This window comes from Ictalurus punctatus, chromosome 14 (assembly GCF_001660625.3).
Source record: "Ictalurus punctatus breed USDA103 chromosome 14, Coco_2.0, whole genome shotgun sequence".
In the NCBI taxonomy this organism is placed as follows: domain Eukaryota; kingdom Metazoa; phylum Chordata; class Actinopteri; order Siluriformes; family Ictaluridae; genus Ictalurus; species Ictalurus punctatus.
The window spans coordinates 14,362,517-14,390,264 of NC_030429.2; the positions used below are offsets into that span (position 1 = coordinate 14,362,517).

Genomic DNA, 27,748 nt, shown 5'->3' on the forward strand with positions numbered 1-27,748 from the left:
AAGGTGGGCCCAGAGAAATTGAAGCAATGCAATTATCTTTCACACTGTGGAACAAACAGTCCCAATATCATAGGGGGGAAGGATCACTTGTTAAAACTATGAGGGGGGAGGGTTTGCACTGCTCCAGCACTGTGGTTGTGGGCAGAAAATTTTTGCTTGAATGCTGCATGCTGGGAAGCTTTCATATCTAGTATTACAAGCCAGACCTCTAACATTTGCTCAAGAACCATGCACTTTCACCAAACAAGGCAATTTGACAGACATGGGAGATGACCAACCACAGACCTTTTCCTGTTGCAAGAAAAGCCACTAACTGATTCAAACTGAACTCTTTAATAACCTTTAAATCTGATGACTACATATAGCTCTGAATAACTCATTGTGTTGAGTTGTTTGTGTTCCTACTGAAAACCAGCACAAATAATTGCATATACATGGAATCATGTAGGGTATGAAGCCTGTGGCTAAAAATGTATGCAAAATTATCCCCTGCAGCCCACGGATACTGTCTGAGGATGAGACTAGCATCTATTTTACTTCTACCCCATGCAGAATAGCTAACAGGTTCCATATAAAGGTAATTACAGTAATTGACTATGCCTAAGTGGCTTTTACAACATCTGTAGGCTCTGGGACTTCAGTCATGACCTCTAAAGGTTGTAGGCCATCATCTGAGACTATGTACCCAAAATATTAAACAACTGAGTGCAGAATTTCTGACCTTAGTAACAGGGTGTCCAAGGTTTGTAGTTGTTCTTCTTCTGGAGTGCTAACGATAACTGCATTTCCTTTACTCTCTGAATGATCAGGCAGGTGGAAGTTACTCAAAAAGCCCTGTTCACGCCGGGACGATTTTCGCAGCGTGAAAAACGGTCAGTTTAATGCCCCAGTGGCTGTCAATGAGAGTATTCACATCCAGCCGTAAAACTCGTGACGTCAAAGAGTCCATTTTTTTTGCATCGAGGGGTGCGGTTTTTTTGCTTTTGTTCATGCGCCTGCAGCCACTGAAGTTACATAAAAGTACAACGTGATGGCACTCAAGTACAAAACTGTCTTACAGATGAAGAAAAAAACGAAAAAAAGAAGATGAAGAAGATTTTAGTGTGAGTGTGTAAGTGACATACCCGAAATTAAATGCTCACTGCTAATAACTCCTTCTGCCTACACACATAAACACGGTGTCCTTTTAAAGCACCAGATTCAAAATTACACACTAAATATAAGTGTATTTATTATGTTATGGCTATTTTTTTGACAAAACTGAAATATAAGCATATATTCTAAATGGTCCATTTAATACTTTCAGTGTTGTTTCTACACTAAATAGCATTGTTTGTGTCTTAGTCTCTTCCCTGCAAATGATAATCTGCTGATTGATAGTCCATTGTATTTATTTTGCACCTGGCAATATGTATATAAGTATTCTTGACTTCTTATTCAAATAGCTAACTGCTCCATTATTGAGTCGTTGTATTATCATACTGACCACAAAAAAAGACTATTTATACTCAACACTTCATCAATTTGCAGAAACCTTAATATTTTTGGGCACAACAATAGTTTTTGTCCCATATGTATGTGAATGCTATTGCTGTGACTTTGACATAATTCAAATCATTACTTATTTAAACATAGTAAACTGTTTAAAATGATAACTTTAAGGATTTAGCTTTAAAGAAGTATTTCCTGCAGTGACCAAATACCTCACATTTCACAAAAGTGCATCCATGCTTTAGCAAGATCGCAAAAACTGTATGAAAAGCTTAAAGACGAAAATATTGGCTCTCTTCTACTTCTTTTTCTTCTTCTTCTTCTCAATGATGAGAGGGTGTCAGAAACGGAAAGTTGTGCAGCGCTACCTTGTGTACCGGGGTATTTCTGCTTTTCAATAAGAGCCATCTACTGTCAGGGAGTGAATTTACACTTTCATTCAGCGCGTCGCCCGAGTTTAACGCCCGAGTTTAACGCCCGAGTTTAACGCCCGAGTTTAACGCCCGAGTTTAACGCCCGAGTTTAACGCCCGAGTTTAACGCCCGAGTGTGAACACAATGGCAAAAAACCAGACCGTTTGACGCCTTGTTTATACTTCTGCCTGTCTCTGCAGCGTGAGCCTCCGCTGACTGCGCGCGCACCTCGCGTTTATATTTGACGCGCTCGCCGTTGTACTATTTATTGAAACGAAAGGGGGCGACTCTGAGTAATCGTCCTATAAACCAACTGGAAATAGCTGAGAGAAGAAGTAGTTTGTCGGAACAATCATAGCAACGCTTACAAACAAGGCGTCTCACGTGGAGTTGCTGAATGCTGAAGAGGAATTGTTGTGGTTATTGTTGATGTTTGTTTTCAGTAAACTTCACTAAAACCCACATTATGAAGAAAAGAGCAAATAATCACATAAAACCCAGTACACCTTGAGATTATCACTTGTCACATTACAACAAAATATAGCTATAAATATGAGAACATGTATAAAACTAAATTGAACAACTTCAATTTTTATTTTATTTCATTACTTTCATTAAGATTTTTATTAAACATGGACCTTCACTTTTATTAAATTGACGTATTATTTATTGTAGGTTCATTTTGTAAATGTTAGCAATTACATAAGCAAAAAGTGGGTGTTTCCTGCAAATGTCAATTCTCACATTTACAAAATCAGGTGATTAAGTTCATCCATCCATGTAAATGTCTCTTTATGTATAAAAAGACAAAACAATGAGGTTAAATCACTGTCTGATGGTGTATTGTAGTGACTGTGTTTATTTGTGAAGAGACTGATGAATGAAAACATGGTGCGCCGCAAAAAAAAAACTATCAGCTTTGGCTTTACTGTTTCAACAGTATGTACAAAGCAAATCAAAATCACTATTTTTAAAAACCTTTCCATGAATTTTGTGCCATCTGGCTATCTCTATGGTCCTGCATGGATAGATCATAGAGATGCCTGTACAATCGTACCTTTCGGCAACAGTGTCGGCACTGCGTGGTAAGTTACAAAAAAAGCTGTGCACACCGCCACGCAGAATGAGGTCTTGCGCACTCAACACGCTCGACCGCCCACTCCACAATGACGGTATTTTTCTGCGCACCCCTCGCGTTATTGCGGACGCGTCGAGTATAAACCAGCCTTGACGAGCAGCGAAAAAGTCCCGGTGTGAACAGGTCCATATGGGATCTTTGTTGTTGCTAACTATTTTGCATGACTTCTCTGCCAAAACTAGGATTTAGTAGGTGTGAGTCATAATTAGCTTTTCAGCTGCCATTCACTATACAGTTTAGTGAAAAGTGATCAGTTTTATGTACTGCTGTTCACTTGTCAAACCTGATTGGTCAGAAGGTGTTACTTAATTTGAATTGACTGTCTTAAGTATACAAAATCTTCAGGATGAAGGGCCTGATGGTTTCTTGGTGACATGACAAGCTGCATTTTTTCTTATTAACATCAAGCAAGAGAAAAAGAGAGGTAGGTGAGGGAACACCAGTTTATAGATGTTAAAACATTAGCCATCACATGAACTAACTTTTCTCATGGACATTTCACAACATTAAACATAGCTATAAACCTAGGTATAAAAATTTACAATATGTCAGTGTTTTAAAAGAAGGTTAGCATTGCCAAATTGCTGTAGTTTACGATGAATGAAATACGTAGATCATGTTTAATTCATGGGACATGCTGTTATTGGAAAATAATCAATGCCTCATTCCATTTCATTCCTTACATGATTTGTTTGGTACAATGAGTCTTTTGAGCTGTTTAAGTGTACTATGTCTCACCAAAAACTAAACATGACACTTCTGAATCCACTTCAAACTAAAACAACAAAGCTCAAGCAACGTCTGGGAGGTTCTTCCCCTGTTTCCAAGAGACACTTTTTCATCCTCTTCAGCTAGGGTGAGGAAAGAAGTTTCCTTTGCCCATTTCTCCTGGTAGCTTGGGCTTGCTTATACATAGTGTGACAATGCTCTTTACAAAAATAGCACTTTGCATCTTTAAAGTATTACATTTAAAGTCAACCCTGCTTCTGGCACTGTTAAATAATAAACTGGTAGAGGTACTTCCACTATTTGATGCTAGTGCTGATTTTTAGGTCAAATTATCTCACTGAAAAAGCACTTACTACCATTTCGCCATTAAATTATTGTTAGCAAATATTACATACAGAAGAAAAAAACATACAGAAGAAAACCATAATATTTAATGTTTCATGCAGCAGCCAAAGATGCAATTTTTTTATGCTGTTCATTTGATTACTTAAATCCTAACATAGGTTTAATGAATGTTTAATGAACCAGCTATGCAGATCTCCACCGAAGACCCCTTAAAAAAGCCCATTCTACATTACCGCCCACAACACACAGTGCCAATTATGGCCCAATTAAACTAACTTGGCAGCACAGTGGGCAGCCTGGTGTAGTTAGGAGAACATGAAAGCACTGCTTCTCCATCTTTCCACCCATCTCTGATGAGAGAAAACGAGAGAGAAAGATGAAACAGGCCATTAAATGCTGTGTGTCTGTAAAAAAAAAGAAAAGAAAAAGAAAAAGAAAAGAAAAAAAGTTGAGAGGGATAGAGAGAAAGAGAGCCAAAAGGGCAGACTGACATACAGACACTAAGAATAAGACACCTAAACATGCTTTTCAGTATTTTCTGTCATGCAAAGTGTCAACTGTAAAGTATGAGCAACATGAGCATGAACGTGCTGAGCAATCTGATCACCGGTTTCTAGTGATACGAGCATCAATTACTAAGACACGCTCTCAGTTACAGAAACATGCTCTCATTTTCACTCATTGTGCCAGTAAGAACAAGGAGTCTGTGTGGAGTGTGAAGAGGGCAAGTGAGTGTGAGTGGGCATGTATGTGTTTATGTGTTCAGTTCTCCGATTTCCTCTCACTTCCCGAAAACAGGTGGATTGGTAATGGTATAATGCTGCTATCTCTGAATGTGTGTGCATGAAATCACACTCATGTCTCTTTTGTCACAAAATAGAACTGCTATTTTAGTAGCAGTTAGGTAGTGGCACATATGTGATGTGGTGGATATATGGCCCATATTCCACACCATTAACCAGGCAAAGAGTCAAAGAACAACAGGAAATAGAGTAATAACAGCAATCCAAGACAGACCAAATGTTGTAAGCAAAAAAAAAAATGTTAGTAAAGGCTTTTTAAAAACACACACACAGACAGGCACATGCACTAATGTGTCATTAGCCAGTATCTGGATGAGGGTGAAGACCAGGATGAATCCTAGAAGACAGCACAGGCACCTGACGTAGTCGCTAACAAAACTACAATGTGAGGTTGGAGACAACTACCCTGCTGTTTGGGATGGCAGGAGGACACAGGTTTTTCCAAATTGCATATTCATGCATATTCATAGACTGTCATATTTTCAATGAGTCTAGCATTATAGAGACACTTTGAGGCTGTTTTATTCGTTTCTGAGACAATAGAAGAAAAAAATTAAACAAGGAAGCAAAATTATTCTATGTAGATTATTTTTAAAAGTTGAAAGGTTGAATGTACATGTTCATCACCTTGACATGCTGTTTTGTCTTGTTTTTCTCTCATTTTAGTCCCTGTTCTGTGAAACTGTAAGGCAATATGAGTCAGCAGCACAGCATCATTTAGTCTTTTCCCCCACCATTAGCTACCAGGATCTCAGGGTCGTCGCTCCCTGTTGGGTGTGTGGCCAAAAGCCTGTGACCTCTTTGTGTCCCCTGGGGTCAAAAAAGACCAGAGGTCATGCTCTACCCAATAAACAGCCAGCAGGGAACTGTAATGATTAGAAGTAACAGAGCTTAATGGGGGCTGACCTCTGACTTTGTTGCTATGGAGACAGAGGAGAATTTGAGGTCATCAGCTTGCTGAACAAGTCAATATACAGCATTTAAAAAAGAAGAACAGGACTGGTCAAAATGTCCAGCAATTTAGATTAATTGAATACACTCTTCTGCCTGTCCCAATTTCAATTGTCTCTCCCCTACACTCTTTCATATGCATTCACACTTACATGCTTTGTATGTTTCTCCCTGTTTTACAGGTGGTCTATCATGATCTTAGTATCATAAGGTTCTCTCTGGTTGAAGAGACATTTTAAGATATAGAGTGTCAGTGTTTTCAGCCTGCACCACAGAGGTAGGAGAACACACAGAGACAATCAGAATGAGTGTATATTCTGTGAATTACTGATCAAAAATGAAAGTAAATGATGATCACTCCTTATTCTTGAGGTTTGCAGACATAAGAGATTTGCTTATTTTGCACAAAACTAAGATTTATTTACTGTCTGGCTGTATGGCTCGTGGTTAAAATTAAATAGTTTATGTAATTTATTTAAAAAATTTGGAAGACATTTTGCTAAAAAGTGTTCATTTCGCCTATGTGTGGAGATTTTTAGGACACCATGTATTTTCAGCGTACTGTTAATTATAATGTATAATGACGAGAAAAGGTGACATGAACATAATGTTTGCCTATACTGTTGTTCAAATGCCACCCAGTAACACCGCTGCCTTTGAAGGATGCACTTACTAAAGCTTTATTTGTTGCCAGCAACAATTTTGGATGATTTATATTTTAAACTACCAGCAGTGCAATATGAAACAATACAGTCTGGTTTTGTTTTTGTTTTTTTACACATTCACAGTGTAGTTTGATGAAACAATGATCCACATTGACATACTGATCATTACTAGTGAATTTCATGGAAAAGAAAAATAAATAAATGATCAATAAACAATCATAACAACAACAATAAGAAGAAAACCATGTACCCCATTGTCTCCTAATTTGGTCATCTGTCAATTCCCACCTACTCCCCTATCATATGACAGCTACCAACTAGGGAGGGTGAATACTTGTATGTGCTTCATCCAAGACACGTGAAGCCCGACACCGTATCTTGTCAAACTGCTGCTCATGCTGTGTCACAGGGCAGCAGAACACACTTTGATGAACGCACCATATGCCCTCTTCTGCATACATGAGCTCATGATTGGTTAATGTCACTCTAATTGACAGTGGCAAGAGTAATGCCATCCCTCCCACCCAAACTGTCTTTTGAACTCCAGGCCACGGATGGTTGTAGCATCACAGGAATTCAAATTCTCGATTCCTGAACTATATGTGAAAGCTTTTCTGTTGCACCACTTTAAGAGCCCCTAAAGACAATTCTAAAGGCAATGTGGAAGTTAGTGTTTGCTAGGGTTACCTACTCCATTTTTGACCAGTTATAACTGTACATGCTTTGACTGAGGCATCACTGCACTGATCCCATACAACACTGGCCACTTATTTCCTAGCCTGAGGTCTGGCTGTTCTTCTCAGCAGTGTTCCTGATCTTCCACAGCAGCAACTAAGACTCCTAATGATGTGCACAGCAAGGCTCAGCCTGCAGCACAGAGATAGGAGAACCCACAGAGACTGCAGAAACACTCTGAATGAAAACCTGTTTCACTGAATAGTGCATCTGTGTAATCTGTGAATTACTGGTCAAGAAAGAAAGTAAATGATGACCACTCCCTCTGTGTGTGTGTGTGTGTGTGTGTGTGTGTGTGTGTGTGTGTGTGTGTGTGTGTGTGTGTGTGTGTGTGTGTGTGTGTGTGTTTGTGTGGTATCCCACAGGCCATATCCAGGTAATGGATATGCAGTATGAAATGAAGTATGCTGTGAAGGTGAGAGACCCGAGGAGAAATAGTGTGGTGAGGAAGAGCAGAAAAGCTGAACTGACTTTCCTTCCTCTTCCTCCCTCTCCCTCTCTCTCTCTCACACACACACACACACACACACACACACTGTAATAAGGTACAGTGCTGTGAAAAAGTATTTCCTTTTTTTTTTTTTTGCCCCTATTCTGATTTCTTCTGTTTTTGTGTATATCTCATACTAAATAATTCAAGTGAAATACAACATAAAACAAGGGCAACCTGAGTAAACACACAATACAATTATTTTTTTTTATTGAAGCAAAAAAGTTGTCCAACACCTATCTCCCATGTGAAAAACTAATTGCCTAAACTTAAACTTAAAATCTTTAGCAGCAATAACTACAACCAAACGCTTCTGATAACTGTGCTCTTGGAGGAATTTTGGAAGGTCGGCCACTTCTGGGAAGGATCACTACTGTGCTGACTTTTTCCATTTGGAGATAATGGCTCTCACTGTGGGGTTTTTTGAGTCCCAGAGCCTTTGAAATAGCTTTGTAACTCTTCCCAGACTGATGTATTTCAATCACCTTCTTCCTCATCATTTCTGGAATTTCCTTCTACTTCGGCATAGTGTGTTAATGGGTAAGACCTTTTAACCAACTCCATGCTTTTGAAAAAGTTCTATTTAAGTGATTTGATTAAACAGGGCTTGCAGTAATCAGGCCTGGTTACGTCTAGTCCAGCTGAACCCCATTATGAATGTAGTTTCATAGATTTGGGGAATTAGTAACTATGGGCAAATACATTCTCACACAGGCCCAGTTGGCATTGGATAACTTTCTGCTTCAATAAATAACATTATTTACGAATAACATTTTAATTTCCAAAACAGTTTAGTATGAGATATACACAAAAACAGAAGAAATCAAGGCAAATACTTTTTCACAGCACTGTAGAGAGATAGATAGATGGGTATCATTTGTATCTTGTATCTCTCTGAGTGTGTGTGTGTGCGAGCTTGTGTGCATGTGTGTGCGTGTGTTCGCATATGTGCGTGTGCGTGTGTGCGCATGTGTGCGTGTGTGTGTGTGCGCCGTGTGTGTGTGTGTGTGTGTGTGTGAGAGAGAAAAATCCTGTTTAAAATTGACTACTAGCAGTAAACCACTACTGGCTCTCACCCCTGAACAGCTTGGTTTATATCCTCTCTCAGTTAAAGAAAAAAGTACATTTCTTTAAAGTGTAGAGTAATATTTAACAATGCAATCAATAATTTAAGCTGTCATTAACAGAACTGGTGTTCTCATACTGACATAACCACAGATTGTGCAGAACAATCACATCACACCATGACTTTTTACTCCACTGTTAGCTCACTAGTAGCCAGCAGGCAGCTCATTAATAGGAGAAGAAGTCCCTAGATTCAGGGATACGATCAACTCGGTCTTGTTGTCAGTTTGTCCTGTTGGCTTTATGAGTTTGTTTGCCAGTTTGTCTGCAGGATGTCAATCATACTTTCATAAATGGAATGTTGGGAAAACTCAGTTTCTTTTTCATGTTGTAGCAGAATGTCATAGAGAGAAAAATGATTCCTCATCCTTGACTGTCCACTTTTCCCCCCTTTTACTGTTTTTCCTTTTTATCGGGCCGTTTTTCAGTGGGGTCATGAACCTAAAGAGAGAGGAACTCATTACCAAGTCACTTCGTTTCAGTTCAAAGGGGGAACGGATTGAGTGCAACAAAAGCAACTCCAGCAGTCTGGCAGACAGCTATTGAGGATGACAGGGGAAGAGTTTCAATGCAGAACACCTTAATAAAGGTGGACAGGCCTAGCAGACAGTCATATCTGTGCAGAGAACATTATCATAATGAGAGAGAGAGAGAGAGAGAAAGAAAGAAAGAAAGAAAGGAGGAGTCATTTGCTTGCTAAAAGGCTAAGATGACAGTTTAATTTGGTTGGCTATATTTGTGTTGAATTAATGGCCAGGGAAAAGAATGAAAATATTGTGCTTAGTATGAGGAGACTGGCGTACATCATCTAAAGAAAACTAGTAACTATTATGTACCCGATGTTGATATACACACGATATATATGAATATGTATTGTCTAGGTGAAATGGTTCCAATAAAACCAGCCGTAGATCACCACACAGTCAGAGGTTGGTGGGTCTGATAAAGAAAGGAGGCTCTGAGAAGTAGCTGAATGCTTTTTGGCAACCTGACATCCTAAGAGGAGCATGTCAAAAAACAGGAAATACTCAATCATGGCAGACTGAAATCATTCACTGCAATCATTCATAAGACTGAAAAAATGCTGGAACCAACAGTACAGGAGGCTCCAAATCCCATTTTTCTAAAAGAGATGGGAAAACTGAAAAGGGGGGGGGGAGAGCAAGGGGGGGAGGGGCAGAGAGACAGAGAGGCTTTATTTCTAACACTTCCAACTTCTGGAACCTATTTTGCCAAGTCAGTTTTTTTAAGTTAAAATGCAAATGTGCATTTTCAGTCACTGATACTTCAGCCTGGTCTTACTGATTGGTAACTATTTGGAAAGGATAAAATCTGGGCGTTTAGTGGCTTGTGCCTGCTTTGGTAGTACATTTGTTTCAGGAGCATTCATTAGACTGTAAAATTATAGGGTTGTACTTTCCAGAACAATATCCTGTCCATTAGATGTAAAAATACTGATAATTATAACTTGTCTTTTCAATATGCACACAGCATTCCCACTGGCATATAAGCGAGTCTTTGAAGGCTTGCTGTGGAGGTTTTCTCAGGTGATGTCTGTTTGCTTTAAAGTCCCTGGCTCAAGAGATAAGGCAAAATGTGGTACGGCACATTCAAAGCTCTGGAGCTTAAATGCATCATTACATAATCATAGCCTTCTTCAGGTTCCTCACGGAACTTTTTTTTTGCTACAATGTGACTGAAGTTTACACTTTGTTGATAATAACATGATATTTTAAAGGCCACTGTCATTAATGACTTTGAGTTAAGTATAGTTAAATGAGGGAAATCCTCACATTGCCTGACAGCTAAAATTGATCTAACAGGCATCTGACAGAGGAAGAAGGCTTGTGTGAAAATAACAAAGTGTGGAGGCTGCAAGTAGGCTACATAGACGGAAACGGAGGAATGGCGACAGGGGGACGAGGCGTATTACAGAGTGGAGAAAAGCCACAAAGTCCATCATAAACATGACGGCTTTAAAATGGTGAGAAGTTCATAAGACGACGTCCAGTGGAGTTTGATAAACTGTCCTGCCTGGATTTTCACCAGACCTCCCAGTTCCATCCAAACCCTCAGATATTTTTCAGCCCTGACAAGTCAGAACCCAATGCTTCAAGCAAGATTGTGCATATGTATGTGAGTATGTGAGTTTGAGTATAAAATATCTTCCTGTGATTATTTGCATTCATTGATGTGAGACCCTTTCTTTCCTGACTTTTTTCTAGTTTCCTGGTTTTCGTCAAAGAACGCCCTACTGTCACTTCAGTCAGCTAGACAGATATGTGATACTATAGTGCCATTTCAGACAGGAAGCAAGAAAGCTAAAATATGTAGGCTGAAATGTGTTTCACAACCATTTGAGAAACTGAAGAAAAACAGAAGAAACACATTCTGACAAATGGAAAATCTTGGAAAATGAGTTCTACTAGGAATCTTTTGGGAAAAGGATAGCATCTAATATATGGTTCTGCATAGACATTTTAAAACATAAAGTGGTTGTGTGCATGCTGACCCAACATAATTTCCTTCTACCAAATTTCTAACATTTATAAAGACTCGTGAAAAGTTACGAAAAGTTATGAAGGTTAAAGGAAAGTTTCACCCTGAAGCAAATGAAATATGTTTAGATGTGATGCGTCTAGTGATTCTGATGCTAATTTGTTGGTTGGTTCTCGATTATTATTATTCCTGTGAGATGTTAGCAGTTGTCTGCCATGCTGACATCACAGGTGGTCATTGCTCAATCAGTTACAATGGTGTGTAATAGGAGAAAAAATGTAATGACCTTAACCATAAGGAAAAACAGGCAGGTTTCAAAGAACACAATGATGTTGATGGTGGAATTAGCATGAAAGCTGAAGCTTTGGAACCAAATCTTTTTGAGCAGCGTGTAAATATGAGGAGGTGAGAGAGCTGGATATACTAGAGCACTAAAGTGCTGCTGCATCGGTCTATTTAGGAATGAAGCCAGGGCTAATTCCTACTGTCAAGTCATCTCAAGTGGCTTTGTTGTCATTTCAACCATATACAGCTGGTACAGTACACAGTGAAATGAAACAACCAGGACCACGGTGCTACATAAAACAACACAAGACTACAAGAGACGACTAAGACTAAATAAGGCCTACACATTTCTAAATAAAGCGCTGGTACCACTATCAGCAGTTAGTCCTGTATTGTTGTTAAGGTAGAAAATTTGAACCACAGTGAAAAAGTTTACAGAAAAAAGTAAACTCAAAATTGAATTACAAGAAATTTTAGACTCAAGATTACCATGCAAGTCATTCAGGTTAGATTTTTCCTTTAAAATAAGAATTGGTACCTTTTCTTACAACTCCACTCATAAAACATCAGGAAAAATCCAGCCACATCGACCTGGTTCATTTGAATTCATTCAAATCTTTCATGAGCTCAAGTTTGCTAACCTCACCCTCATGGTCACATCCTCTCATTAAAGAGCATGTCTACATCTGACCTGAACAGTAACAGAAGGCCATCTCAGTCAGAAGTTGAGCAGAGTGCTATCATTAGCCTGTCTGCTAATATACACCCCACCCGTGCTACTTTTCATGACTCCAACCCAATTACAGCTCTCTGCGTGCTGCCCTCTGCCAGCAGCCTGTTTAGGGGGGCGCAGATGGCACAGGCTCAGCGGAAACCCTGGCTCTAATGCCAGTCTGGTTAAGGCTGAGGCTTGGGTGCAAAGGACCCACATCATGTTTGGCCAAGCCTGCCTCTTCCCAGACTCACCAACTGAATGCTTTTAATATGGACTGGCCATTAAAACATCTTCCAATGCTAATATAATTTTTTTGCTATATTATACTCATACCATTACAGTTAACATTATTGCACAGTAATAATAAGCTTGGGGTGTGTTGTCACTGCATGAGGATTAAGCGTTCTCGCATTTGACAAGTCTCTAATGCCCAGTCACTCTCACACCATCCTGGGCCAAGCTATACGTCATTTCACTTTCATTGGAATCACATGTGCAAACACACACCCACCATGATAATAAAGTGTCACTGTTAGTGAGAGCTGATCTGAAAGCAGTTCCTCATTTGTCTGAAACTGGCTAAGGGCTGGAAAAGCAGAGTGTAGATCAGCACTAACTCTAGTGATATGCTCCAAAAGCCCATTCGCTCTGCCATCTGTGCTTGCATCTGAGCCTATACTGACCAGGCTTACACTTACCGAGTGTGAAATTAGTCTATGCATGTGTCGCCCCAATGCTTGTGTGTGTGAGAGGGAGTGCAAGTGCAGGTGTGTCCTTGAATCTGTGTGTGTGTGTGTGTGTGTGTGTGTGTGTGTGTGTGTGTGTGTGTGTGTGTGTGTGTATGTGTATTTGTATGTGTTCCATGTCTCCAGATGGTGTAGGTGTAAGATCCATCTCTCACTGGATTAGGAATCTCTAAGTTTAGGGTCAAATGGGCACCATTTCCTAACTGCAATTCTCCATGTTAATTACCACCCCCATCCCACACAAACATGTCCTCCTACTGGGACCATCAAGACAACAAATTTCCTCAAGTGACTTCTGAAGTTCACTAGGCAGCCTTTGCTTTCTGACACATGACCTGACCTTCTGACCTCTGCCCACTGACTTTATGACTGCCCCCACCTCTGGTCCTGGGAGCTAATTAATCATGATCATGTCATGCAGAGAAATGGGTGGGGGATGCAGGGGATTTTTAGTGGAGTGGATTTTAGTACATTCTAGTGGAGGTCAGCTATGGACTCAAACTAGATACATTCACAGAGATCTTATATGAAATTATCTAAAATATCTCTCCATGTACGGTTTGTAAGAACTTGATTCCAACTATCTGCACAATTGTGTTTGGATCTCGTTCTAGATGCAGCAGTAAACCCACTGAAGACGTGAGTTTCAAATTTCCTCTCATTATTTTAAACCTGGATACTGGCTAGTATATATTTACGATATGTTTATTTGTTTACACTTCTAAAAAACTTTTTCTACTATTATGTCAAAAGAGATCGGATTAACAATATACATGCATTGAATAACCTGATAAATGAGGTATGTTTATTGGCTTTAATCAATTTAATCAAATATAAGATATTGATGTACAAAGTTTAAATGAACATTATTTACGTGAAAAACACCCACATCAACTATATATTACAACTATAACAGTTTCTTGATCATTCTTTCTTCTTGCCCACTTGGCTTCCTGTCTGAGTCATTTTATCTAAATGGAGACTGCAAAGTGAGACTGTGTCTCACTTTCATATTATTTTCCATGAGTTGTAGATCATTGTTACAGATCTCAGCACATCCTCCTTCGCTTCCTTCGAGACAAAAAGAATTTTCTTTTCATGGTTTTTAATGAAGGAAAGAGTCCCTGTAGGGTTTGTGGATTTGGCCTCTGAATAACACTCTGGAAAAGGTCGCTATCTAGCAGTGCACGCCAGTTCCCGGAATGTGCCATGGTGTGGTGTTTCCATAAGGGTTAAACAAAATGAAAAATAATTTTCAACTCTGAAACTAAAAAGTTGCTCTCTCTTGGGTTGTAAACGTGTAACCATTTCACACAAACAGCCAACTTGAAGCCTTTTCAAAGACCAAATTAAACAAAAAGGGGCCGATCCCTTTTAATTGGTCTGCCAAGAAATAGATCCTGTTCTTGTTATTAATTTAAGCTCTGCTGAAGCGAGAAACTCGACTGAAAAGACTCAAATTTAGCCTTGGCTTGTCACAGACACACATTAAGGCACACACTAACACATACAGTGTGACAGAAGGTCTTATTGTAGTTCTTATAAAGCAAAGGATTTTTAGAGGTTTTTAGAAACGGAATACAATGTGCTGGTGTATGGGTTATCACGTTCGCACTCACTATAATTGTTAATAATTTAGTTGACTTTTATTCCCAGCATGCCCTTTGCTTGGCTTTTCCTTTCTTCTGTAGTATTTCTAAATAATAATGCATGCTAAAAGTGCACAGCCTGCATGCTCTTTTCTCCTACTGATCAGTGTGTGTGTGTGTGTGTGTGTGTGTGTGTGTGTGTGTGTGTGTGTTTGTAAGGGTGGGTGGGTGATCTCTCTCTCAGCCCCTTCTGCAGCTGCCGCCTCTGCACTGCCAAACAAAGGGCAATTACTGATTATAATTATACAATTACCATTCACATATTTAATCAGAGCAGCTTCAGCTCTCTGTATGAAATCTCAGGTAGGCGCAGGGCTCTGATCTTGCTTCTGCTGTGTGTGTGTGTGTGTGTGTGTGTGTGTGTGTGTGTGTGTTTGAATTTAAAGCAGGAGCTGTACACTGATAGGTTCTGACACAGCTGGGGGCTCTAAGCCCCTGCCCATGGATCATCAGGGACAAGAGATGATGTGTGATGGGAGAAAGTGGGTAAAAAAGAGGGAGCATTGTACAATCTGGCAACCTCTGCCACCAGCGATGCAATGGGATCCCTCCAGCACTGCTGTGCAGGCGTCCGTCTGACAACTGCCCAAACTCATTAATCTCCCTCTCTCTCTCTTTCTCCCTCTCCCTCCATAACTTCCAAACCATGTGATAATTGCAATTAGTCACTAAGGGAAACAGATGTCAGAAACAATAGAAGGTTCTGGATGTCCAGGAGGCCTAATGAAGATATCAGATGTTTCTTATACGTGTGTATAATGTGTGTAGAATGAATGGGCATGTATTATAACAATCTGACAGCTTTTGTTTTTCAGGCAGATCACTGTAAAGTAGAAATGGGAATTCTCCAAGAACAAGTTCTGAACAATATTTCAAAGCTCGTTAAAGATTATTTATGCTTTAGTGTCACGGGGTTAATAGTATTGTTTGTGTATATTGACAAAGCCTTAAATGATAACATCAATCATGTACACTCTGCAGATTAAATTGGCTAATTATATACATTCAACATCTGTGGAACAGGATGTTTTCTTTATATTACTCAAATTCATGTTGAAGTACGTTATAATGTTATCATATCTGTCATTTTTAAGGTGAGGTCCGTGGTTTTTCAGTCAAAACTCCTTTTGTAACATTTGCAGAAGTTCACCTTACATTCTGGCAGCTGTCAATAAAATATCTACTTAGACAAACAATGCAGTCTCTGTGGCATTCCTGGTTCTGCAAGCAGGGAAAGAAAACAAATGATGCAAACTACCATCATCCAACCAATCAGGACAGGGAGACATCTCTTCACTTTTAAAGGTGTCAGAAAGTTGCTTTAGTGCAGTGCCATAAACAAACCAATTTTAGATCCCTAAACAACATACTGTTCTGTGATTCTTTAACCATCTTTTGCTTGTTGCTACAATAAACTGAATAATTACTCTGTAGCACAACGATCCTTTCACATAACAGTGACATTTATAGTGTGAATCTTTTGTATGGTGTGAATCTGTCATCACACCAAAGAGCCTTTCTAAGGATGTACTTGCTTGTCAGTTCTGTAAGCTTCCCATCTTGGTCTAGTATTCAGGTGTTAACCTAGGTAACTTCCACCAAAATCACTGCGTATAATAGAGTAAAGACTCAAACACTCATTCAGTGGGTTCATCAAGGTTTCTTTGGATATTTAGACGTTTTTAGCATATTTAGCTTCGTATGGGATTTCTACATGGAAGCTTCTCGGTTAGGGTTCTACATAGAGCCTTTAAGCATTTTCCCAGAGAGACAAACTGAAGAACCATTTAGGGACTGATATTTAAGCTTTTCATTTTCTGCACAGTGGTTTAGTGGTTAGCATGTTTGCCTCACACCTACAGGGTTGGGGGTTCAAATCTCACCTCCGCCCTACGTGTGCAGGGTTTGCATGTTCTCCCTGTTTCCTCCGTGTACTCTGGTTTTTCCTCCCCCAGTCCAAAGACATGCGTTGTAGGCTGATTGGCATCTCTAAATTTTCTGTAGTATGTGAATGGGTGTGTGAGTATGCGTGTGATTGTGCCTTGTAATGGGTTGACATCCCATCCAGGGTGTCCCCCGCCTTGTGCCCTGAGATCCATGGGATAAGCTCCAGGCTCCCCGTGACCCATTGTAGGATAAATGGTATGGAAAATGGTTGGATGTATGTATGTATGTATGTATGTATGTATGGATGAATGGATGGATGTACGGATGGATGGATGGTTGGATGGATGGATGGATTTTTGTCAAAATGAGGTGGTGTCAGAACATTTGCAAGCAGTTCATTAAACTGAACCAAATCAGTAAACAGCATCATAGTCAGTGTGGGCAAGGTGCAATAAACACAGACAAACAGCTAGTCTACTAAAACAGGAATCAAGTAAATTAGATGAAGAACCCAGTATACCAGGAACTATGAGAGTGCTAATGCCCAGACTGGAGTGGATTTGAGTCCAAGCTGTAGCCGATGAAGCTCTGTGTATGAAAATATTGGAATGCTGTAAGCATATGGACATGACCAGAACGGTGACAGGAAATAAATACTGCATAAAGTGATTGTTTACCACAATTTTTTGTTTTATTAACAGGATAGTGTGTGTCTGAATTGCATCCATATGGTGTGTAAATTATTTACACATAAAAAGGTAAAAAATAAATAAAGAAATAAATAAAATTACAGGTAAAAAATTTCAAATAAAGTAAAGAATTATTAAAACAACTAATCCAACCATTGTATCATTTAGTAATGTATAATAAATGAAGATGTCAGAAAAAGTACATCTAAACCAAACACCCTGTGATATGTATGTAATATATATTTTAAAAAGAGGCAATTTATAGTGCCACTGAGTAAACAGAATTGTTCAGCTTATTTTTGTTGTTATGGTTGTCCTAGTGCTGTTACTTATTTACATTCATATCACCACTACCCTTGATTAATTACAGAGAAAAGAGAGAAAAAAAATAGCTGGAGTGATGGAATAGCTAAGAGAAAACAATAAACTGCACCCACATATGCACAGACCCCTGACTGAGTGATAGTCTTAATTAAAAAGCTCTTGCTGTGGTGTTTTTCATGCATGTCATTTCTGACATCTCTACCAGCAGCTTACACCCGAAACACTTACTCTGTATCCTTATTACACACTTACACAGATGCCACTGAAACGTCTGTTTCCAGCAGCTCTGAGAGAGCGCTAAATGCTTGCTAATCAGGTGAAAATGTGATATGAAAAAGATTCTCTCCCAAACCTCAAATCTCTCAGTTATATATAAAAAAAAAAAGCTTATATTTTGTGAGAGAGCAATTCAGATGGTCTCTTTCAGTTGTTAAAGCTGTGATTTGACATTTCAACAGATATTTATTATATGTATTGTAATTTCAGAGAAACTATTTTTCTATCTGGCAAATCTGTCAGATATTATAAATATGTATTTTTGTATGCCTGAATTTTCCACAAAGACATTTTTAAAATAGCATTTTATTTACTCAATGATCAATCAAGTCCTCCATCATCCCCCCCCATCATGTTTCTTTACATTTCATTACATGTAAATATATAGAGTCTGTAAGAAAAAAAAATGGTTAAAAATACAACAAAGTAAAAAGGCCATGCAGAAACCGATTGAGTGATATATGTGTTTGTGTGTGCTGTGAATGACAAATGTTAGGATTTGGTTGCTTGTGTAGGTCAGTTAATCCAGCTTCTGTGGTTATGATTTCATATGCGTGTTATGTCACAACACTTTATTAATCAAAGAAACCTGTTTATATACAGTGCCCTCCACTAATAAGAGCCCCTTGGTAAATATGAGCTGTGAAGGCTGAGAAAAATTGTCGGTATTATTTATCCTTTTGATCTTTTGTTTAAAGAATTCACAAAATTACACTGCTCTCATGGATATCAAACAATTGCAAGCGAAACACTGGTTTATAAAAAAAAAAATCTTTGTTAAATATAGGTGCGCAACAAACAGCTCTGTGTCTTCTCCCATAATACCTGATGAGGTTGGAGAATACATGGCAAGGGATCTGAGACCATTCCTCCATACAGAATCTCTCCAGATCCTTCAAATTTTGAGGGCCACACTGGTGGACTTTCCTCTTCAGTTCACCCCACAGGTTTTCTATGGGTTTCAAGTCAGGGGACTGGGATGACCATGGCAGGACATGAGTTTGGGGTCAGGAAAGCATTTTTGTGTAGATTTTGATGTGTTTTAGATCATTGTCCTGCTGGAAGATCCAACCACAGCCCATTTTAAGCTTTCTGGCAGAGACAGTCAGGTTTTCATTTAATATTTGATGATATTTGATAGAGTCCATGATGTCATGTATCCTAACAAAATGTCCAGGTCCTTTGGCAGAAAAACAGCCCCAAAACATTAAAGAGCCACCACCATATTTAACCGTGGACATGAGGTACTTTTCCATATGGCTACCTCTCTGTGTGCACCAAAACCACCTCTGGTGTTTATTGCCAAAAAACTCTATTTTGTTTTCATCTGACCATAGACTCCGATCCCATTTGAAGTTCCAGTAGTGTCTGGCAAAATGAAGACACTTGAGTTTGTTTTTGGATGAGAGTAGAGGCTTTTTTTTTTAAACCCTTCCAAACAACTTGTGGTGATGTAGGTGACTTCGGATTGTAGTTTTGGAGACTTTCTGACGCCAAGATGCAACTAACATCTGCAATTTTCCAGTTGTGATCCTTGGAGATTTTTTTGGACAGTCGAACCATCCTCTTCACAGTGTGTTGAGACGATATAGACACACGTCCAATTCCAGATTGATTCATAACATTTCCAGTTGACTGAAACTTCTTAATTATTGTCCTGATGGTGGAAATGGGTATTTTCAGTGCTTGTGCTATTTTCTTATAGCCACTTTCCATTTTGAGAAGCTCAGCAACCTTTTGCTGCACATCACAGCTATGTTCCTTGATCTCACCCAATGTTATGTATGACTAAGGGAATTTGGTCTATGTGTTACCTCATGTTTATACCCCTATGAAACAGGAAGTCATGGTTGAACAATTTCCTGTTCCTAGTCACCCAAGTGTGACTTCAAGTTAATTGTTCTCATATATAATTCATACAAAGTTTTTTTTTTTTGTAAACCTGTGTTCTGTTTGCAATTATTTGATATCAATGAAATTAGATTATTTTTGCGAAGCTGAAGAAAAAGATCAAAAGGTTAAACAACAAAGACAATTTTTCACAGCCTTCTTTGCTCATATTTACCTCAGGTGCCAATATTAGTGTGTGTGTGTGTGTGTGTGTGTGTGTGTGTGTGTGTGTGTGTATATATATATATATATATATATATATATATATATATATATATATATATATATATATATATATATATATATATATACAGTGAGGGAAAAAAGTATTTGATCCCCTGCTGATTTTGTACGTTTGGCCACTGACAAAGAAATGATCAGTCTATAATTTTAATGGTAGATTTATTTGAACAGTGAGAGACAGAATAACAACAAAAAAATCCAGAAAAACGCACGTCAAAAATGTTATAAATTGATTTGCATCAATAAGTCAAAGGGAAATCAAAGGGAAATAAGTATTTGACCCCTCTGCAAAACATGACTTAGTACTTGGTTTAAAAACCCTTGTTGGCAATCACAGAGGTCAGACGTTTCTTGTAGTTGGCCACCAGGTTTGCACACATCTCAGGAGGGATTTTGTCCCACTCCTCTTTGCAGATCTTCTCCAAGTCATTAAGGTTTCGAGGCTGACGTTTGGCAACTCGAACCTTCAGCTCTCTCCACAGATTTTCTATGGGATTTAGGTCTGGAGACTGCCTAGGTCACTCCAGGACCTTAATGTGCTTCTTCTTGAGCCACTTCTTTGTTTCCTTGGCCGTGTGTTTTGGGTCATTGTCATGCTGGAATATCCATCCACGACCCATTTTCAATGCCCTGTCTGAGGGAAGGAGGTTTTCACCCAAGATTTGACAGTACATGGCCCCGTCCATCGTCCCTTTGATGCGGTGAAGTTGTCCTGTCCCCTTAGCAGAAAAAAAACCCCAAAGCATAATGTTTCCACCTCCATGTTTGACGGTGGGGATGGTGTTCCAGGGGTCATAGGCAGCATTCCTCCTCCTCCAAACACGGCGAGTTGAGTTGATGCCAAAGAGCTCCATTTTGGTCTCATCTGACCTCAACACTTTCACCCAGTTGTCCTCTGAATCATTCAGATGTTCACTGGCGAACTTCAGACGGGCATGTATATGTGCTTTCTTGAGCAGCGGACCTTGCGGGCGCTGCAGGATTTCAGTCTTTCACGGCATAGTGTGTTACCAATTGTTTTCTTGGTGACTATGGTCCCAGCTGCCTTGAGATCATTGACAAGATCCTCCCGTGTAGTTCTGGGCTGATTCCTCACTGTTCTCATGATCAATGCAACTCCATGAGGTGAGATCTTGCATGGAGCCCCAGGCCGAGGGAGATTGACAGTTATTTTGTGTTTCTTCCATTTGCGAATAATCGCACCAACTGTTGTCCCCTTCTCACCAAGCTGCTTGGCAATGGTCTTGTAGCCCATTCCAGACTTGTGTAGGTCTACAATCTTGTCCCTGACATCCTTGGAGAGCTCTTTGGTCTTGGCCATGGTGGAGAGTTTGGAATCTGATTGATTGATTGCTTCTGTGGACAGGTGTCTTTTATACAGGTAACAAACTGATATTAGGAGCACTATCTTTAAGAGTGTGCTCCTAATCTCAGCTCGTTACCTGTATAAAAGACACCTGGGAGCCAGAAATCTTTCTGATTGAGAGGGGGTCAAATACTTATTTCCTTCATTAAAATGCAAATTAATTTATAAAATTTTTGACATGCGTTTTTCTGGATTTTTTTGTTGTTATTCTGTCTCTCACTGTTCAAATACATCTACCGTTAAAATTATAGACTGATCATTTCTTTGTCAGTGGGAAAACGTACAAAATCAGCAGGGGATCAAATACTTTTTTCCCTCACTGTATATATACACACACACACACACACACACACACACACACGCACACACACACACACACACGTGGGCGCGTACAACAATTCCATATTACTTACCAGTGGAGTTAAGTGCTATGATAAAAAAGCATCTAGGTATGTAATATATCTCCTCACTTAGCCTCAACTTTCAAAACAGGAAGGTAAATGCTACTATGCAAAACAGTGCAATTGCACAGGTCACTTTCACAGCATGCCTCAGATCAGAAACTCTGATCTAACTTTAGTTTTAGGTGTGAAACTTTGCCCAGTCTGAGGTGAATGCTCTCACTCTCTCACTCTCTCTCTCTCTCTCTCAAACCAAACCAATCTTTTTCTTAAGACTATAGTAATGTGGGCTTCCCCATATCTACTGCTGTTTATATTTCAGCCCTGAGAAAACTGTGTTCTCATGTAAAAAGCAGACATGCTCACCAGAAATACGAGTGAAGGAAGAATGAAAGGAAGAATGAAATCATACTCCACTTGTACCAAAACTTTTGTGTGTGATGAATCTTCCCCTGCAAATAAAGTAAATCTAAATCTGTATTCTTATCCAGATGACTTCAACAATCCTTTATAAGCAAAATATCAAACTATTGCTCAGTACAACATAAAGCAGTTCTCAACTGATTTATGCTCTGCAAATGCTACACCATCCACAGCAAGAACCCTTGTTTACTACAGGTTGAGAGTAACAAACATCAGAATTCACTTCAACTGCGTTTTTCAAAGCCAAAATCAGTGTTCTGTTGCTGCACAATAAGCGACGCTTATTTAACTGAAACAAAGTACTGCAAATTAACAATGAACAGATCCAACTGTTATTATCAGCTATTTTTTGGTATAGCTACCTGTGACACAGCACTGTTAAATTCTAAAACAGTCTAATACGTTTTCATTTCTATAACAACTTGAACAGGGACCTTAATAAAAACCTTATGTAATTTATGATATGGTGGAGTTTTCTGTGAGTAGACATTTTTGGAAGGAGTCTATAGCATCACAGCTTTATAATGGTCAGAAATAAAGTTTTCCCTCAGGACAGAGCAGTTTGCACATTGCGGTTTCTCTGTAACATATAACATTAACTGTTATGACTGTTATATAAGTGATTACTAGAACTAACTTGTTTTGTGGATATTCTACAACATTAAACATAAACTATAAATGGATAAAAAATGTATTACTGTGGTATCACGCCACTCTGTCCTTGCGTATCTTTCTATAATAGCAGGCCCTGATGTGTTTTATTACTTACCTACCTAACTAGTACTGTTTTTTATACTATAAAGCTGTGGAAGAGTTATGACAATCCCACTATCCGGTGTTACCTAGGAGATGATGGCTTTGGAGTCTGGTTAATACCTTTTGAGTCTGGTTCCTCTCAAGGTGTCTACCTTATGTCATCTCAGGGAGATTCTCTTTGCCACAGTCTCCTCTAGCTTGCTAATTAGGTATCTGAATCTACATCCGGATATAGCTGCTATATAGCTGCTTCGCAATAATATCCGCTGTTAAAAGTGCTGTATACTGTACATAAAACTCAATAGAGTGAATAATTAGCTAAAGGTTTCTCAAAACAGTCAAAACAGAAGTAATTATGACCAACAGGTTTCAAAAGGATGTAGGCTTAGATGTGATTTGTACTTGATCTTCCGCTACATTTATAGGTAAACTGAAATTTGCTGCCACCACCATATTTTCATTTAGAGCAGTATTAACACAGCAGAAGGTCCATCAGTTGGTGCCTGCAAAATGACTGTTTAGAAAGCCCCATTGCAGTAAATGTCGCTCAACTCCTTAGTTTAGAAACAACCCTACAAATAGCAGTCATGACTATTTCCCCTTTAAAATCCCCTGCGTAGGCTTCAGTTACTTTGTCTAGACTGTACCATGTTCTACAGGTCTACTCACCACCTGCTGCTTTTAATTACAGGTGAAAGGTCAACCTGCCTGTGTGTGTTTGGTGAATCAATGATTGACTATTGGGTCCTGCTACTGTTTCACAATAATGTGCACACACTCCGCATAATGATGAGGGAAGCCAGTAGCCTCTTAAAAAGAGTTGAAAATCTGAAGAGCTAAATGACCTGAAAGCAGCAGGAACAACAGTTACACGGAGAACAATAAGCAATGAACTGCACCCCAGTGATCTTTGTTCCTACACACAAAACTCCTCTGCTGGAAAAGAAACAAAGATACACATGGCTCTTTCCTTTTTTTAAAAAAAATTTGATGTGGCCAGCAAATTCAAACTTACCTTATTTTTTTTCTTAAAATGGTACATTTCATGAGTTTAAACATTTGATATGTTTTCTATGTTCTATTGGGAATAACATATGGGTTTATGCGATTTGCAAATCTCCTGACTTGAATCCTAGTAAAAAATATGGTGAATTTTGAAATTGCATCCATCAGTGTGACCCTCATATCCTTGGTGAATTGAAAATGATTTTGTCAAAAGGAACGGGCCAGAATTCAGCCACAATGATGCAAAAACCTAATTACTTGTTACCTGTCTCAACGTTGCAATTGCTGTTCAATAAAGTGCTAATGTTGGTCATTTGTGGGAAATGAACGCTTTTTTCCCTATCAGTTTTGCTTTTTAAACATGTGTTTGTGGTATACTTATGCATCCATAGCTTATTTGTTACAAAGTCGAAAGCTATTATTTATGTAAATATGGATATGTTTAAAGTGTATATATGCACCTTATATACTTATTTCCATTCACTGTATTATATTTATGGAAGGAGTATGGGGTGTCTACACTTTGTAAGGGTCAGAAAGTTTTCAGACACAGGAGAGTCTTCAGGACAGTAGAATTTTGTACTTTCCAATGTCTAGTTAACATGACAAGCTGCATTTTTTTGTCTTATTAACTTCAAGAGTTAATAAAAAAAGAGAAGCTAATGAGGGAAAGACTCTTTACAGCTGCTGTGATGTTATTGTTAACATTATTGCTGTAACATTATTGTCTTGTGGACATTTCACAACATTAAATTGAATTATAAACGGTTAAAAAGCATTAAGTGTTGTTTATTAATACATTAAAGGAACACATTAGGATGTGCTGTTATAGGAACACAATCCATTTATGTCATATCATAGCAAACCAGTGACTACTTGTCCCATCCTGCACTGCTGCCTACAAACATGGACACCATGGACTGCAATTCCCAGAACACTCACATTCATTCTAATTGCACACCTGCATCAGATTCACAGCACTCACAACCACAGTATAAAGAGACTGTTGGAACACAATGACTTTGCAAAGTATTGAGTGTTATCACCGTACCAAGAATTTGTACCCTGTTCCTTGCTTTGTTTCATGCTCGTTGATTTTGCTTCTTGTTTCTCGTTCTCGATTCTTGCCTTGCCCAGTTTATCGCCTGACCCATTGCCTCTAAATAAACTCTTATCTGCATTTGCATCTGACCTAACCTCCATTATGTGGATCTCGTGACAGTTTCATGTTTTATTATTTTCCTATAACAGCACACCTAATTGTGGTTTTTTTCCTCCTTACTTAGATGGCTAGCTAATATTAGCATTATTAACCTGTAGCACATTTAGTGTTACAGTTTATGGTAATGTAACACAAGGTGAATGAAACCTATTTTGGAATGTACTGTAGGTCTGACACTTGGTGTGTTGAGAAAAATGTTATAATAATAATAATTATTATTATCATTATTATTATTATTATGTTTGTCTTACCTTTGCCAGGGATAGGTCAGTTGCTTTAGGTGGTAACACTCTTGGTGAAATATTGAAGTGCTCATGAAGCATATGTTTTTTTAGGAACTCCCTCTATTTTTTGAAAAGCTCGGAGACTAGACATATAATCACATGATTTTTTGAGACACACATAAAAAATACAGTTCATAGGAGGAGAACTGAAGTAACGGCCTGATTCACATTGGGTCAGGAGTCAGAGGTCGAGGTAAAGTGGGCTATAGATAAACTCCAATGGGCCAGAAATGGCTGAGCTGTGACAGCAGTGACATAACAGGTCATGACACCAAGCTGTGTAATCAGTGAACCCTGAACATAAAAAAACAGCAATAATGACAGAGCTGTTGATTGTGGGAAACCCTGACAGTAAAAAATCCCCACTGGCCTCCTCCACTCTTTTATGAGATACAACCACATTTCACTCCAAATCTCTATCATTTCTCTGCTTCTTTCCAGCTTTCTCTTCCCATCTCTGTCTCCTTTCTCCCGCTCCACACCTGGCGCATGGCCCAAGCCACTGTCTCCTACCTAATTCCTTCTGCACTAAACCGAGTCTGCACCCAGTGAGGGCCAACAAGCTACTCATGAGTGCTGCTTGGATGGTGGATGTCCTTTCTAGTTGCCTGAGTTTTTAAAGGAAGCTTGTCAATCTAAGAGGAAAGCAAAATGAACAATAACAGGATCATATGGCAAGCAGCCTTTGAAGTTGAGTCCAATCTGGAAGAATGGTAAGAGGTAGCAGAAGTGGAAGACTCAACGGCAAATCACACACACACACACACACACACACACACATCAATGTGAAATATTAACACGCACAGCCCTGCTTCACATATCTGCTCCATCTGAACGTCCCAGAACATTCGCAGATTTCTGGCTCTAGCACTAGTCTTTGGGAAGACAGCCTGAGTGAAATAGAGAAAGAAAGACAGAACCACAGAGGGAAAGCACAAATAACCTCAAATTAAAGCCCCCAGGAATGCCTCTTTGTGCTCTTAAAGAATTAATCATATGAGTCAAATAAGCTGCACGATTCCATTGACATGCTTGTATTCGAACAACTGCGCTCCATTAGATAATGTTTGAACACAATCAGATCCTTAACAACAATTAGCAACAAACAAAGAGCAGAACACAGTCAGAGATTGACATTATACACTTGATGTTGCGCTAAAAACCTGACTGAGATCAAGGCTTTTCTTGGAAGCATGTAAACTTAGGCTCCTCATCTACTGACCTAAGCAGACATTGTCACATCTTTAATTCAGTTGCCATTTAGTCACTGATAATAAGACAGCTCTGCAATTTAATGTGTGGTAACATACAATACACCAATAAGAGGGGACATGGTTATAGAAGTGCTAAAACAACAGCATCTCAGGCACAGTGTTGTTTCACACAGCAGCAGTTGGTGAAAGAGCAAGCCCCTGTGTTTCTTACCGAGTAGCCGTGGTGTCCACACTCCCCAGTGGCAGTCCATCAGACCAGCGAGGGGCAGCCGGTGTGTTAAACCAGGTGGTCTTTCTTCACTTTCGAAAGTTGCAATTTGTAGAGAGGGAAGGCGGTTCCGCATGGCACAAAGACCAAAGTCTGACACTCTGATGAGAGATGGGGTTTCTCTAGTGAGCCTGGTGTGCATGTGTGCGTGTATGTGCGTGTGTGTGTGCTTGCGTGTGTGTATGTGTGTGTGTGAGAGAGTGAGTGAGCCAGAGATTACAAACCACTCTTTTTTCTCTTTAAAATAACTCCCCAGTACTGCAACTAAATGCTTCTATTTTTTTAAAAGATGTTCAGCTTGAAGAAATACATAAGTGTGTATCTTTTTTTAAGCCAAATATAAACGTATTCCACCACTGAATCTAAATCTTAGAAATATCAAACACCTAAAGCGTTCCAGTGTTGTAAGTTCATGCTATAAAATGTAGAAAGCAACACTGAGTCCAGGGATGTGATGGTACTGTAAATTACAGTAGAACTGCAGAATTAATAAAAGGTTCTCATAGAAACCAACCATTAACTAGATGCTACTGGAGTTAAAGGTACAGTCAGATATGTTGGCAGAGTTCAGTTAAAGCTAGTTGTTTTATTTAACTCTGGATGTTTTAATACTCAAAATCCAAATAAGTTAATAATAAGAAGCTCCTCCCTTTTATCTTTCATCTCTCCAAAGCCACACCCCAAAATACATGGCTAGACTCGTAACCCTGAAAACTTTATG

General features: G+C 39.1%; 1 protein-coding gene across 1 annotated transcript in view; it reads right to left on the reverse strand.

Moving 5' to 3' along the window:
* The window catches only part of LOC108275035 (genetic suppressor element 1), a 78,533-nt gene extending 51,314 nt beyond the window's left edge, over positions 1–27,219 (reverse strand). Inside the window, exon 1 of the mRNA XM_053686042.1 lies at positions 26,971–27,219. Coding sequence (XP_053542017.1) covers positions 26,971–27,169 — 199 coding nt within the window. The 5' untranslated portion in view covers positions 27,170–27,219. The remainder of the gene's footprint in view (positions 1–26,970) is intronic.
* Positions 27,220–27,748: the final 529 nt, after the last annotated feature.